The 17,025-nt window shown below is 40.6% G+C and overlaps 1 protein-coding gene across 1 annotated transcript in view; it reads left to right on the top strand.

Annotated features, from left to right (window-relative positions):
• ntm (neurotrimin) overlaps positions 1-17,025 on the top strand; it is a gene marked incomplete at both ends in the record, with an annotated part of 89,572 nt that overhangs the window by 32,603 nt on the left and 39,944 nt on the right. Inside the window, one exon of the mRNA XM_083689259.1 lies at positions 11,880-12,112. Coding sequence (XP_083545385.1) covers positions 11,880-12,112 — 233 coding nt within the window. The remainder of the gene's footprint in view (positions 1-11,879; positions 12,113-17,025) is intronic.

The raw sequence follows: 17,025 nt of genomic DNA, 5'->3' as shown, positions 1-17,025 counted from the left end.
CTACATGATTCAAATGCTTGGATTGGGAATTTGATCGCCAAGACAGTCCTCAATGCTTGATTGCCAACAGTCATTATGCTGTTTTTCTTCGTCGTTCACTAGTTTGTAAGTACATATGACTATGCAACATGCAATCTAGGCCTATATGCAGGGGTGTTTAATCACACTATCCCTGCGGGGCAAATGCGACACACAAATCGTTTTAAAACATCCTGCGATATACCTATAGTTGGTCAGAGTTGGGCTACCTCAATGCCTCTGCAGTGGCATATACTAGTTGTGAAGACGTGTGATGGTGCTTCCGAATTCCATTGCATTGCTGTGAAGGAGGGGTCCTTCTGTTGGTAGAAATTACTGACCCGCCCCTTCATCAGCATCAAGCCCGCCCCTTCATCCAGCATCAAGGAGAATAAACGTTCCCTCCTTCTAAAGTAAATAAAGAGCTAGGGGTAGGGTCACAATCAAATATAATTTGGTATCATTTACGCATTTCCTATTCGACAAAATCACATAAAATCGCATAAATGCATAAAATAATCAAGTATTCTGCTTATGACCATATGAGATTGGTTATTCATAAAAAATGTGGGGGATGTAGACCTATTCTGATTGATTTCAAATATTACTGTCCTTCGGCTGTTGATGAATCAAATCAAGATGCAACATGATCATACATTCCACCACCCCAGCTCTATGTTGTAATTCACTGCCCATTACAGACCCAATTGAAACAGACTCCCTTTCGGTAGTAAGACCGCCCCCCTCCTCCAGCATCGACGAGCATAAACGTTCAGAGCACGCGTTTTTTTAAACATGTGTTGCATAAATGATAGTGTCTTCAGCAAATTCGTAAAACATTTGAACAATTATATCTATTTCATTTTTACAATGACTGGTCACCACATTCTGGATGGGCCACCTTCCGGATGGGATAACCACTGGCAGAACCTTCCTTAAATGTACAGGCTGCTCTTGTCATCGTCCGCAATGCCCCCTCAGTTGAATGTTGTGTTTTTTTTTAAACTTTTTTATTTTCATTTTATAACTTGATGTATATCAAAAATGATATACCATCAAACAGAAACAACAAATGTAGAAAAACAAACACAACAAGCAGAAAAAGGAAAAAAAAGAAGAAAAAAATGCACATACAGAATTAAACATAAACATAGTGTAGAAATAATAAGAAAACAAATTTGTATGCAGTGTCATTCTGTGTCAAAAAATATTCTGCTGTAATTCTGCCTACAACAAGTGCACCCATCTCTGTGGCCTCATTGACGCTTTACAGACGGATAATGTCTCTTCTCTGAGTTCAATCTCGGAAAGAGCTGTAACGAAAACCTCTGACCAGTTTGTGGAGACAACAACTCTAAATATCTAACTTACAACATTGTTTTTTTGTATTGATAGTCTAGTGTGACCAACAAGGTCTATAATCAGGCACACGAGTCAATGCATTATACAGAATACTAATTGATTTGAGGTTAAAAGGGCCAGGGGGAAAATCACACGGTACAACATATTCTTTATTCTCTTTTGATATTCTACGCTTGCATAAGGCGCCAAGGTTTTGACCCTTCCTGTTAGGCATTGACCTCAAAGTGAATTTAGCTCAGTATGGAGCCTTCTGTGTGCAGCACAAGTAATAGTTACATTATTTAACAGTCAGGTAGCAGGGGGAAGCAAATAAAAAGCAGTCATTTATCAAAACCAAGTTCCACCCCAAGCTATTGTGTTTGAGCTGCATAATGGCTAGATCACATAATTAGTCCTTTGAGTGGCTTTTTAGAGGGAGTCGGAGCCAAGTGAATTTCACTCATGTAGGTACTCTGTGATGAAACCTTTGCTTCCACAAGTTGTATGACACAGCTCAAAACAAAGGCACTTTTTATATGAAGTTTCCACATGTTATGTTTTCACAAGTGTTTTTATCCCTTTATTATCTAGGTTATGTTCTAAATGTTGTTGCTAATCATGTGACCTGACGAGGAAAATGTCAGGGCCTCAATTACAGTGTAGGCTATAACTAAAGCCAAGAGTTTTCCTGGTCAAACTCTGTACCTAATGGCCCTGTAAATTACTATCTGTGATAAGTAGTGTCTGTATCATTTTACTAGGTTGGTATAACACCAAGCAGAGTACAAAGTAAGAAATCAGCCATTAATTGCACAGTTCAAGTAGTAAAACGTGATAAGCCACTGTACTTGGTCTACCATATGAAAAGTTTTGTTTGAGAATGATACTTACAGTATTGTTATGCTGATTCTACTCACCTGAAGTGGCACCAGCTGGCTGTGAATTTCCATTCAAGAGAGATGGTCCTTAGGACAATTCTTCTTCCATTTAAACATCTGGCAAAGCCCTCAAGTTCTTCCCACCCATCTGTTGAGCTGAGTGAGAGCTGCAAAGTCGGTTTTCCATCACAGAGGTAGCTGACAATCAGGCTGACAGGGATCGAGAGGAGAAGAATGATTTATTAACTGCAGAAAAATAATGAACCTGGTGGGGGGGGGGGCATGAAAGGTAAAAGTTCTATATACACATTACAATAAGACTGATAGCAGATGGCACAAGAGCAAAGCTAAGTCAAGTATCAATAAGGTGGTGCATATTTTGTTCCAAATGTTGATGAAAAAAAAGTGTCATCATAATTTAAACATATTCTGTAAATTGTTTCTCCCCATTCATATATGATGCTGGTCCTTCTACAGGCAAGGTAGAAGCAAGCAGACAAAGACTTACTTTTGATGTCCTTTATGAGATACTCCCTTAAATAAATAATACAACTAGCCAGCCATAGCTAGACTTGTGACTTATCAATCAACTATGAAGTTAAATTCTGATATTGTTAATATTTAATGAAACAGATCCTGATTTTCAGGAAATAAGAAATAGCCAACCATGCACGTGTTGAAAAAATGCCTGAATGTCTGATTTAAATCTCTTGAAGCTGGTTTCAGGTTCAGCAGAGTCCCCTCCGTTCTGGCTGGCTAGCGCTGTGGGTGCACACAGTCAAAGTTGAGCCTTTGCTTCACTCTGCAAACAGAGAGCTAGTTGTTTTTCCCCTCAGTCTTCCCAAATAAGTCTTACTTCACAACATGTGTAGCCCATCAACAAGCCGACGGCTCTGCAAACTTCACAACAACAAAAAAGTTGAAGTTAGAAAATAATCTGTTATTTTAATCCTCATTTGGGTTTCATACTTGATTACAGGTAGGCTAATGATTTTTAGAAAGTGGTGGGTTGTTACGTTGATTTTTCTTTGTGTTGTGGGCGCACAAGAAATCTGAGAAGTGGGTCCAATCAATGTTTTTATTGTTCGGGCGAGGCCTTGGGATTCAACCTTGCGGTGTGTCCCAGGATTTTGTGGTACGCCAGTGAAATTGTGTTGTTGATCCCTAAGCAATTGCTGCCATGAAACAACAATCTGCCTTTTACCATCCAAGTCATTATGTTCGCCTCATCTTGTACGCTTTAGAATTAGAGGAAAGGTAAGACGATAACTATTGCTGAATGCTAATGTAGCAGATTTTCTCATACAATAGGGCTGCCCCTATTCACACTTGCACCTTCTGATTTTGTAGTATGATATTCTTATGAAGTAACAGTCCACTATTTATAATATTCCTTATTGCTTTAATATAGGAAATCCGAGGCCCTGTTACAGTACAAGGCAAACGAAAACTGTACAGAGAAAGAACTTCCATGATAATGAGTGTGCAGTCTTCTTCCCTCATATCATAGTGGATCAATTATGATATGAGGGAGACTTATATACAGAGAGGTCACATTCTCACTTGTATCTCCTGTCTCTGACTTCTCCCCAGCCATGCACATCCTCCACCCCCTGGTTTCCCTCCACTTTGAAGGACACTGAGTGCGGTGCTTAAGATGCTTACCTTTGCCCCCATGGCCTTGACCCGCCACCGATGCTAATGGCCATGTGCAGACATCAGATAAATGCCAGTTGCATGTGAGGGCCTCTAAATATCCTCACTGACCCTGAGAACTGACATGAGCTGGCAAATCAAGAAAAATATGTCTGCCCGGACCTTTGGGGCGGAAATCATGTAGAGTGCTTGAAGAAAGGCAACCGGTAATGATCTGAATTACTTTCCCCAACATATCAAAAGAAAATACACACTAGACAAAATACACACGTGTGGGCAAAATGGTCAATTCTTTGGTTGTAGGAGTGAAGGGAAGTAAATGGGGTTAGGCCATTGAAAGTTGGCTCTATCCTAAGCACTGGAGTTAGTTAACCTTGTCCAGTGTGAACCATTCCCACTACCACTGTAACCCCAGGACCACGATGGACCTCTCAAAGCAACCAATTAGAGGGTGTCATTTTTTGAAATGTGGTAGGATGTAGTTTTGGTTTGATAGATCATGCACCAGGAGGGAGAGGAGGAGAGGCAGTCAGGCATAGACTCGGGTCAGACACACACACACACACACACACACACACACAGCTTGGCATCACAGGGCCAAGGTCTGTGATCGATGGAGGGGAGACGAACGGCTGTTATTTATAGGATCACACAGCCATTAGACTCAACTAGCAGCTTAGCCTTTGCCCGCTGCCTGTTGCTCAGTGCCAACCCAGAGAGAAGTGGAGATTTAGGACGATTAGCCAAACCATGCTGTACAGTAGGAGTCGCCTTGTTCTTTTATCATTGTGCACTTCATGGTCGGTGATGCCTTGTTGTGTGTGTGAATTCATTAGAAACAGACTGACATTTTTGTGGAATTAAAATGCCCAACAGCAATAGAAAAATCACAATCTCTCTTCAAAAAAAGTGTTATTCACCTATATTGGAGTATTCACCCTTTGGACAAATTAGTATTGAGGGTGTGGGGAATTTTAATTGCAACATGCTTTCAGTGATCATGATGTCCTTGTCTTTTCAATATTGAAATGGGTGTATGGGGGACACGCATGCCAACGTGAAACACAGTCAATGCCACTCCTAATTGAGCTGAATCATAATTGGCATGCCTCCCCGGCGGTGACCTGGTTCACTGGAGCATTGCAGGGGGTTTCAAGCGAGCCAACACACAAGTGATCCACTATGCCTACCACCTCTACCTACCCCGGACTCAATGACTTCACAGGCCTAATGGGTATTAATTGCAAAGGGCACCTTCATTTGTGTGTGTCTGTTCTAGAAAACAACAAGGTGATTTTCAGCTAAAGAGCTAATCTGACAGTGCTTTGAGCAACCTGGCCCATGAATCAAAAACACTGCTGCATAGACTATGCGGTCACACCTGATTTTAGGACAGGCAAATCCAACCGATTACTTAATTGTTAATTAATTGTGTGATGATTTTTTTTTTTCCTTAGTTTCCATGTGTTTTTTCCCTTAGTTTCCAGCCCTCCACTCGGTTTAATGGTAACAAGGTGACTTTCACGCTATGTATTGGATTATACAATTACAAGTTTGTCCACCGTCAACAGATGTTCTGACACGTCATGGTGCCAGGAAAAATGGGGGAGATGTTAATGTCACAGATATGGCTATATGTTATAATTGGCTCTTAGAAATACATTTATGAACCTGCCAGTCATTGTGTTTCTCTATTCACTCTCAGTGTACAATGTTATATTTCTCGGCTTCTGCTGTATGAAAAAGAAAATATCTGACAGCAACTGAGTTTTCTTTGGGTACCCAGTACCTAAGAAACATGTCTCTGAAACTCGAGTGCCATAATGCAGTGTCAAGCACTGCCTGTACAAACACATGCATTCAAATGTAATTGCTTCTATTTAGCCTACAAAGTAACACTCTAGTTCAAGTTAATAGTTTGTCTTTTGTATCAATGCTGTCAAATCCTCATACCGACTTCATTCTGACATATAAGTTCCTTTGAAACTAGTTGTAAAGCTGTAAAGCTACATGTCAAACTTAATTGATGTTTCACTTTACCGAGTTCTGGTCAGCTTTTGTTAAATGTATGAATTGTATTTTTTTTTATTTATCAGAAAGCACTCTGGTCATGGCAGAAGGCCTTAGCTTTTCTGGGTCAGTTGGATTGACCATGCTTAGCGGAGTTTGTTGTGGTGTGGGTTCAAATCCCATACTCATCTGTCGCAAGCAAGGACGCACTGTATGACACGCGCCTCAGCAATGTCTGATGTTTACAGTCGATGCTGTTAGAACACTAATACATTAGATTAACCACTCTAATTCACTAGTAACTCTCTGCGAACTGGGAAAGGCAAGCCTCTTGTCACTGACGACTGATTTATTGTATTTACTCTAGTGCTGTGTAAAATGTTCATTAAGGCGAGCACAAGTGAGCGCCCCAGTGGTTTAGCCCTTGAGTGGAGCTGAAAGAGACTTAACATGATTCATACGGGTGCATCCTCTTCTTGGCTTGGCTTTGTGTCCGGCTCAATTAACCAAGGCTCAGACTCCTCTCCTCTCTCTCTCACACACACACACTGAGCCTGGGATCTGATCTGATCAGATCAGAGGAACCATCACCACCAGGAACCATCACCAGCCACAATGCTTCGGGAACAAATATCCTATTCCCCAAGCAAGTGTACCGTCCCCTCATTTAAGAGCCCCTGCGAGAGCTAAAACAAGCAAAGTCCAACTCCACGTGACCCGGCTGTGACCCCTAGCTAGGAGGGGATAAACTGGAGCTGCAGTGTAGTGCATCCATCATGGAACACATGGAAAATTCAAGCAATACTGGCGCATTGCACTGTAGTCTTGTTTGCTAATTGATGTTTGTGTTGTGGGCCCAATATGGGCATTAAAACAATTTACAAGTTTTTACTACAATAATGTTCCTTTTAGCATGACTTGTGCCAGGAGTTTCTATCTGACCACATGACCTGACCAGGAAAAAACTCTGGCTCATAGTTAAAGGCATAGGCTTTAGTCATTATTTGTGTGCCGCCTTTGCAGTGATAGTGAGGAATCATGAGCGAATCGCGCTGTGCGCCGGCATGTGAATCCCTGAGTGACTTAAAGCGAGAGCTGCTAGACCAAACTATTGCCAGGAGATGTGTGGAGTTGAGCTCATGGCCTGTGTCTAGCCGCCAGAACAGCTCATCCACCATCCACCTTGCCAACCCTGTGTGAGAGCTGGAACAATCACCATAGTAACTAAAGAACAGAAGACGTGCAGGGTTCAACAGTGTAGTTAAAGGGAGAGAGAATCATAAGGTCTGGCTGAACAGCACCTCAACCAGTGAGGAATGCGATAGATGTCACTCATTTTAACTAGCTTTAACAGTCCAGTATTTCAACAAGATGTGTATTTCATCATTTAGTGTTCACATTTGAGTCATATAATGTTAATATAATATGTTCCATTTAGCAGATGCCCAATCAAAAGCTTATGTTTCATTCATCAAAATGTGCCAAAAGTGTATGCTCACAGTGTCTCACTGTGTTACTAACATGTTTAAATCCAATATAATCGGCACTCACATAAACATGCTGTGCAAGAGCATACCCACACACGTACACAAGATGATGGAGAGAGGCTCTTTGCTGCCCTCACTAAATAATAAAAAACAACAGGAGGTCCAACTTGTACTCATTAAAACACAAGTATCTGTTTTACATTCTACTTCTCTGCCCTACACGAAAAAGAAATGCAAATGCATGATCAATGGTGAATCAGTAGAATGGAGCAATCATATAAATGCCTCATCAGTTACAGGGACACAATCCAGTGACAGCATTTTGCATCAGCTTAATAAATATCCTCCATTATCACTCACGATTCCCAGTCCTAACCATAATCAACTGCCACTTTGGTTTAGTCTTACTTAGTTCATGCATTTTCTTAAGCTACATGATTTAATGTATATTTTTGTTTCCTGTCTGTAAACGCCGTCACGACTGTGGTTATTATTACAGTAGTCTACTGCAGGCCTACTTAGGGTCGCTGGCAATAGTGGTTGATATTTAACATGAAGACAAAAAAATAAATACATGCGGGATCATTGTGGAGCGCACACATAAACATAGTTGTTTGAAACTGTTAAGACAGTGATGCACACAGTTCAAATGATCAGTGGAGGCGAGACTAAGATAAGCGTATTGATTGATCGTTTATATGATTCCCCCTTCCCAATATTACCATGGATTTAAGTGGAATTTGATAACTTTCACGATGATTCTAACAACCATATTTTTAGTTTGTGTGTAAAGGCTCTCCAAACATATTTTCATAATCAAAGAATACCAGGACAACAAAGCTGTCTGGGGACAAACATAGAACGTTTATATTGTAAGCTCCATAGAAGACTAGTAAATAAAGCTATTTTAACTCAAGCGTAATAAAATATTTGTGTTTTAAATTTGAGACATGTGTACTGGTACAAGTAACGTGGCTACATTGACCAGTCACTAATATATGTGAAAAATGATTTTTGAAAATAAATCTTCTAACGTGCAGTTTTTCACACTGTCTCCATTTCTGTGATGGAGAAAGCGAAATAATGAACACTATTACATTTTATCACGGTGGGATACATTTTGATAGCCAAATATCTGCATTATCATGTCAGTGTTACAGAGCTGCGCGCTCGTTTAGGTATCTTCAGTGACTTTCCACTTTACCAGCGTATTAGTGAACGTGGGATGGGTAATTTGCCCACTCCCCACCTATATTGGTGCGAAGTTTGTGTTGGTTGGAGCAGACACAAAACAGTCTTTGCACATGGTTTTAGCACTGCGCGCCACTGTTGGAGCCAATTGGAGCCCTACAGTATATACGTATGTTATGTAACACATTCTTAGCTGTGTCCTTGAATGTCTTGGAGATTCCTTGTGTGGTGGATTCCTAACTAAGCAAACAAATGATAAAGGATTGGCTTTGACAGTTGTTTCATACTTTTAAAGTGCAATTTAAATCACGCTCACACTTTTCTGCTTGAGAGAGAACAAGTTCAAACCTCTGCATAAACAACAGTGATATTTTAAACCGGTAAATATAATTTTAAAAACCTCATATTTAAAATTGTTGGTTATACACTGTCTCAGCAGATGTGTCAGTAACCACCTATCAAACATCAGACAACTTTGTTTACCTTGGGGCATGGGTGGGCTAATGGGCCACAATGTGTACAGGTGTTTGTTCTGGAAGGTCATAGTGTATATAGATTGTGATATGCTGTCTTTGAAATGTTCTCTCCAATTATAATAAAGTGAAATTCAATCCTTATTATAGCCTTAATATAGCAAAACATTGTGTTTGAGATTCCCTTTCATTAAATAGCAAGCACAGCCAACAGTCAAATATAAAATGTGCATGTCATTGGAAATCCAAATTTTTCTAGTGGTTGTTTTACAAGAGAATATTCATTTTTCATTTCTATGCATGTCTCTTTAGAAGGGCTCTTTTTCTGCTCATCTTATCGATGTAAAATGAATCTATATTTTTCATAGTACAGTGCATGGGAAATAAATTGTTGTATACCCTCTGAACTAGCCTATCATGAGACAGCATTAAACATGAACCCTCTCAATCCATACTCTCAACAAAGCACACTTGTGACATCTAATTGTAATGAAATAAATGTAATGCATTTTTTATTATATTCCCACATAACTGTGTCAGAGTGCACATGAGTGGAGGGCAGAGGTTGTGTATTGTGATGCTTAATTTTCACTTCCTCTTCTCCCATCGTTGGATCCCTTTCATAGTGCTGAAAGGGTACACTTTATTTGGATTAAATTGGTTTGCCGTCTGTGCAACAGCGATAAGTGGTGCGGGATAAAATATTATTCATTCATTTCTTTGTTGCATTATGGGGGATTTTGTATGGGGGCTGAACTTACAGTACCATATGACGACCTCACATAGCATGGTTTCGAAAGCATCACTCTGGCTAACAACAACACCCCAAAGCAAGTGAGGGCTTTCCTTAAGTCAAGAGAGTGATTTTACTGTATAAAAATAACTCTCAACCAAGCAAAGAGTTGGTGTATGCTCAGAACAGCCACACAATCTCAAATACCCAGCAAAGTGCTAGGACATACTTAGTGAAGAAGGACCTTGTCTGTTTTGTCATCTTCATATCACCATGTCAATCATTTCTAAGCTGTACTGGAATTGTCTCTATTCAGCTTTGTAATTGGTAAGATTTCTGAACTGACAGATAAAAACCTTGACTATGGCACTTTTAACATATACAATTCAAAAGAAAAAAGGTGTTGAGAAAAGGCTGAATACTGAGTAAATGGTGGACTCCAGTGACATCTTTTCTATTTTGAGATGAGCTAGAACGCCCTCTGAGACTTGTTAATGCACAGTGTGGCTCTCTCTAACAACCTTGTACTTTTTGCACCCTTTGCATTGCATCTCCTTTAGGTATTACCAGCAACAAATCCTGGTTGAGGCTTTTTGGTTACAGTCACCATGGGACATATTTGTCACAGTGGAGAGGACGCAAGACTTACCCGATGCACTTCAGAATGAGAGTATAAAAATAGTTTCAGTACTCTGAACGTCAAGAAAATATATGTTTCAATGTTTTACAAAAACAAGAGAGAGAGAACAACTGATCTCCACACTTTTAACGCCATCTCAACACAAAGCATTGGGGGCACAGAATGCCACTGTTCCCCCGATGATGTGTGTCCTTGACTACCCCTTTGCCAACCAAAGAAAGGCTAAATCAGATGCGTTTACTTCAGCCTAATCCCCTGCGATTTTGTAAGTTCCCCTCTTTGAGATAAAGTAGTCCAACAGAGTAAAAGAAAGCAACAGCCTTCATGTTGCCTCAGTAACTGGGTCAGGGATTCATCAAGATCATTTATGATATGTAATGAAGGGTCGAGCCAACTTTAAAGTAACTTGAATGGATAAGACACTGTAAATACGTACACATTCTTCTTAAGTCATTGTTAGTTCAGTTAGGGTTCTCTAGTCAATGGCATAGCTGCCCGTCAGGTGACAGATGCACTGCACAGTCACATGTTCAAAGGACAAAGCTTATAAGCAACCAAGTCAGCGCTCCTCCATGGCATCAACAGTTTACGTGGTTGTACTGACTATGAGAGCTAGCTTTGTGTGGTCATCCCACCCACCACCCCCGATAGGTCGCTCTGTATGTGGGGTCTGTTAAGTTATGGGCTCCCTGCCATATTATATACCCGCAATTGCGGTCGTTAACTCAAACAGGGAGCTCTAAAGAGTGGACCCATCCGCTTCAATATTGGGCAAATTGATTTGGAACTGGGACTACGTGTGCGTTTATATAATCAACACCCTCTTGACCAATCACAATAAAGTATTCAACAAAGCTGTGGTATAAAACATTATAACAGTACAGATTTTCTTAAGGTTATCTGTGCATGCCTCGTTTGGAGTAGGCTATGCTGTAATGTTCCTTGGTTGCTAATTGAAAAAGCATTTTTCACAATTGGCTTAAAAAAATAAGAAAAAAGCAAGACCCCCAGAATGTTCTGGAATGTTAGTGGTTAGTTTGATGCAATGTATCTCACTTAAGAGGTCTAAGGACATAGCACACATATTTATGCAAAAGCTGCACTAGCAATAATAGTCAACATTCCTTTTTATAGCTTGGAAAGGTTCAATGGCATCATAAGGTGTTCAATCGTCTCTTACACTGTGCTCCGTTGATCTGACATCCATTGTCACTCGGTATCGATTCTCCATACACAGACCTTTTGTCTTCTTTTTCCTCCATGACACTTCAGTTCCCCTAGAGATACCATCATCCCAACTTTCATCACTGAAGCAAAAGTGACAGATGCCATAAGAAAAGCTGTGACACCGTAAATGGGGCCTGTGGTCTCACCCGCCACAAAGCCTTGCACTTTCATTCTTTCACCTCCTGTTAAATTTGGTGTTTATTCTTTATTCTTTTCGTTCCACAGGTGCGCACAGGGGGACGTGGTAACACACACAGCCTGGCTAAACCGGTCAAGTATACTGTTTGCCGCCGAGGACAAGTGGTCGGTGGATCCGAGAGTGAGTCTGGTTACATTCAACAGTGAGGAGTTCACCATCAAGATTGAGGACGTGGACATGACAGACGAAGGCCAGTACATATGTGCAGTGCAGACCAGCAGCAGACCAAGGACGACGTCAGTGCACATCCTTGTTCAAGGTAACAAAAGCCCAAGTTACTGTACTGGCATGATTTTTCTTTGTGGTATGTGTGTGTGTCTGTGTTTCTGTGTGTGTGAGAGAGAGAGAGGTCTGCTTGATGCATCAATCTGTGTTAAAGCCACTTCAAGCACTCTATCATCTTAACTACTTGTTACATTATGGTAGTAAACATCTTGATATGCATTAGTTGGTTGACTTGTTTAGGTAGCTATTATTTGCAGAGGCCTATACAAAAATCACTCATGAGCAGCATCCATCGAGTATTGCATGTTGCTAAGTGTAATTATTAAGGGGGATAGTATGCACACATTAAAGAAAAAAAACACGCAAAAAAGTGTAATTATACATTTGTGAATTGCTACCTCACTTTGAATACTCCAGCATGCATGACAAGCTTGAGAAGCTGAATTCATCGCTTTTTTTGCAGAACTTTGCAGTGAACAACATTCACCAGCATGGTGCTTGTCTGAAACTCCTGAACTTAATCACAGGATTTTCAGAGCCATATGTTCTAATGAAGTGGATAATGGTTTGATTAGCGCCGATCAAGGGCATTGCACCTCAGTGATACTGTATTTCTAATCAGTGAATCCTGAGTCTTTGTGATTGACGACAGTGTCATTCCTGAGCATTAGAGCATTGGGGCGGAACAGAACAAAGCTGCAGTGAGATACACAGCCAAGTGTGCTCTCTAAAAGCTCATTTCATTTTCTCAGTAGCTCATTTGACGGCACCTACTGTGTATGTAGAAAAAACCTGAGTGCCTGGAAATGTGAAAGTCAAATGTTGTAACATACTGGAAGGTGTGAATGGAGGCATTGGATTTCTAGGAGGCTCTGGTGGAGTGTGTGTGTGTGTGTGTGTGAAGGGGGAGTTTGAGGACAGGGGTCTTAGTGAATTGTTTTGAAATGGTGCAATCTGCCCACTGTGCACTGTATAAAAATGCATGGCAGAAATTAATCTGCATTCATTAGTTGACTGCTCAAGGAGATTAATCACAATTTACTTAGTCACTAAATTGCAAAATGCCATACCAATTTCTGCTACCATCTTACCATCCTACATGAAATTTTGTTCGTACAGCTAGAATTGTAAGACTGTTGTTTTAGGTGAGTGTTTGGCCCATATATAATGGCTTTTTCATGGTTCTGTAGACATATTGTAGATAAAAAGACAGCTGTATAACAATAACATTCTGCTGATTCAGACTCACCATTTAACTACATCTATAGGGTCTAATCTTAGACTAACACATTGTGTGTCCCTTTGAAAGCTCCAAGGATTTCTGTCGTACAGTCGAGGGTTATTTCATTTGTTAAAACGTTTTTATGGAGAAATATTTCCCGGTACCTTTGAAAATGTATGTTAAATAGGATAAAACAGACACTGTTTACTCCAAGTACAGTGGCTCAATAGGTATGAAACTTGGATTGTTTCAGTGTCCTCAATTTCACTGGAGTGTGTCTGTATGTCTGCTATAGTGCCACTACAAAAATCTGATTATATTGACATTATTATTTTTTTCTCCTATTAATTTCTTGTGTTCTTAATTACTAACATGTCTGGGTTTTTGTTGCTAAGTGAAAAAGGTCCTGACTATACAGCTATCCTATTAGTTGCACCATGAATGTGTTGAGTCTTGATAATTGTCAAAAAAGCAAAAGTGCCCATGTGAAAACCTAACGTGAACTAAGTGAAAGTAGCAATGGCTCCACACCAGTGGAGGCTGGTCCATTGAGGAAGAGGAGGATGGTTCTTTCTTGAATTTTGATAAAATACAAATAAAAACTTGATTCTGCTGCACAAAATGCGCGCACATACACAAACACACACAAAATCGTCTCAAAAAGCTCTTCTCCAACCTTATCCATCCATGATCCTGCACACTACTATTCCCTAGATTGTCCCCTTAATTGTCCCATTCCCTACAATATTGTACATTTAATGTCTTTAATAAACATTTTAGGTTAAAATAATTTGTCTTATACAATGATTGAAACATGCGTTGCCGTCTATGTGCGGTCCACGCCTATCTATCGAGTTGCCCATCCTCACTTTTTCAAGTCACCAGCCTCCACAGCTCCACATAGTCTTTCCCGTCTTGGCTTTTTTTTTTTCTTTTTTTTTTTTTACTTGGGGTCTCAAATTATGCACAACTGTTTATCAACTAATCATACAGTAGTCTTCAGTCAGGGCAATGATTAGCTTCATCAGGTATGTCAATGCAGGACCAGAGTTGAAAACTTATAGCTATTAACGAAAGGCCTGATTTCGAGGAATTTACTTGTGAATACAGTATCTTCAAACATAGACATTTCTCTTCAGAGAAGGGCTATAGCTACTGTCAGTGGATGTGAATGAGCTTGTAATAAAGACACTTTCCCTCACTTGTAGAATCATTGATCAGAGAGAGTTATTATTAAATGCCTTACGTGGATCTCCAACACAAATAGTTGAAATCTTTCTGAATCATCCCAGATCTTAATCTCTCCTCAGATCCCTGTGTGGTTATAATTAAGACAGACAAGTGTTTGTATTTACATTTTTTAATTTGTCAACCCTAAGTAAAAGTCAGATCAAAGAGTGGCTAGAAAGTTATGGGAGGAAATTACTGGGTAGGTCTCAGCAGGGAGTCATATTCACAGAGTTTGTCCCCCACTCCCTCTCAAAGTGCACTCCACCACCAACTGCAGGAATTAGTGTATCTTAACTACTGATGTGGATTTGGGGTGTCACTAATCAACTTGTCTTCAATGAAGGCTTTGACTAGTCAGGTGTGTCGTACTGCTTGGTTAGAACGAAAGCCTGCACCTACACCAGCTCTCTGCAGATAAGATTGCCCACCCCTTGCCATATACAGTATGTTTTCCTCTCTTTTTTAACACTGCTCTTAGCTACAGTACTGTAAATTGTTCAGCTAAAGCTTGGGTGAATGACAAACAGAAACCTGTGAGAGATCTGAACTGTTGCCTTGGTTACTCCACGGCTGCAGAATAGTGGCTTGATTGAGAGAGAGCCGAGACACTTGAACAGAAAGGTCAGGCATAACACAATGTAGCGGCCGCCACCACACCTGCACACTGCATCTGCAGCCGCACACATTCTTTCCAAACAGGAATGAAATAATTTTCCACCTGATTGAAGCTCCTGCGCCGAGCCTTGCAGCAGGTGATAGTCAAAGGAGAACACCTTGCATGTTTACTCTTGAATATAAAACTATTAGGAGTAAACTAATGTTTACTCTATTAACACATACACAGAAAGAGTATTTATATTAAAAATATATTATTTGTCTTCATCACTTACATTACCAAAACAAGTTGGTACTATTGCATAATAATCATGTGTTGGCTGTTAATGAGAATAATATTTAGTATTTCATAGACATATGAATATTCATAATTGTTGTGTTTGGTGGTCCTCAGCTGACTGTCAGCTGCGTGGCCTGTGGATATCGGTCTGATCACATCATATAAAGATTAGTTCATTATAGGTGATGCAAGGCTGTCAGCAATGCAAGGTTGTCAGTCCTTTGACAGTTAACTTTGCCAAGCACTAATTTCTGCTGCCTCTAGCACTAAATACCTTTCTGAGCTAATATGATATTGACAAATTCCAAACACTACCTCCAGGCCTTTGGACCTATTGCCTATTACAATACACTCACCCGCCACTTTATTAGGTACACCAGTTCAACTGCTTGTTAACGCAAATATCTATTCAGCCAATCACATGGCAGCAACTCAATGCATTTAGGCATGTAGACATGGTCAAGACGACCTGCTGAAGTTCAAACCGAGCATCAGAATGGGGAAGAAAGGTGATTTAAGTGACTTTGAACGTGGCATGTTTGTTGGTGCCAGAAGGGCTGGCCTGAGTTTTTCAGAAACTGCTGATATACTGGGATTTTCTAAAAGAGGGACTGTCTTGGGATGAGTGCATCGGTGTGTGTACAGACGGTGCTGCAGCAACGCTGGGGGAAAAGAAAGGACTAAAAGGAAGAGTCTTACAAGTGGCGCCCCACGTAAACTTTACGCACTGTATTATCCACAGAGAAGCTCTTGCGAGTAAAACGCTCGACCCAGAGCTTAAAAGTGTTCTTGAGATTGCGCTAAAAATTGTCAACTACATAAATTCACGTCCACTCAACACCAGGCTGTTTGCCACTCTCTGCAACGATCTGGGATCTGAGCATCAGGGCCTGCTGTTCCACACAGAAGTCAGGTGGCTTTCGCGGGGAAATGTTCTCAGCCACCTGTATGAACTGTGGGACGAGGTGCGCTTATTTCTGATGGAGCATGGGTTGCTGACCACCTGACTGACCTTGACTGGTTAACAAGCTAGCGTATTTGTCTTGCATATTTGACAGACTGAATGGACTTAACATGTCATTGCAAGGTGAAAACACAAGCATCATGTCGCTGAATGATAAAATCTGCGCATTCAAGAGGAAAGTGGATCGCTGGACTGCGCGAGTTGAAATGGGCAGGATTGACATGTTTCCTGAGCTGGAGGAATTCATGGAGGAAAATGATCTGAGTGTTAACACTGTGAAGTCTATCACGACCCACCTTCAAGCCCTCCTGAAACACTTTAACAAGTTTTTCCTCGAGGAAACAGCTCCGGAAAAATATGACGAGATAAGATTACCATTCACTGGTAATCTGAGTTCTGGATTTCAGTTGAGAGAGAATATCCACAGCTATCCAAGGCCGCGTTGGACGTACTGACGCCGTTTGGCTCTACATACCTGTGCGAAAATACTTTCTCGGCACTGACATATATTAAAAATAAATACAGATCGCGTCTAAACGTGGAGGATGATCTCCGAGTGGCCGTCTCCAAAATTAAACCCAGAATGGACTTGCTGTGCTCCACGCATAGTGCCCACCCATCTCATTAGGTGAGATT

This window comes from Argentina silus (genome assembly GCF_951799395.1).
Source record: "Argentina silus genome assembly, chromosome: 2".
Classification (NCBI taxonomy): domain Eukaryota; kingdom Metazoa; phylum Chordata; class Actinopteri; order Argentiniformes; family Argentinidae; genus Argentina; species Argentina silus.
The sequence above is the reverse complement of the archived record's forward strand: the minus strand, read 5'-3'. Positions and strand labels throughout refer to the sequence as shown.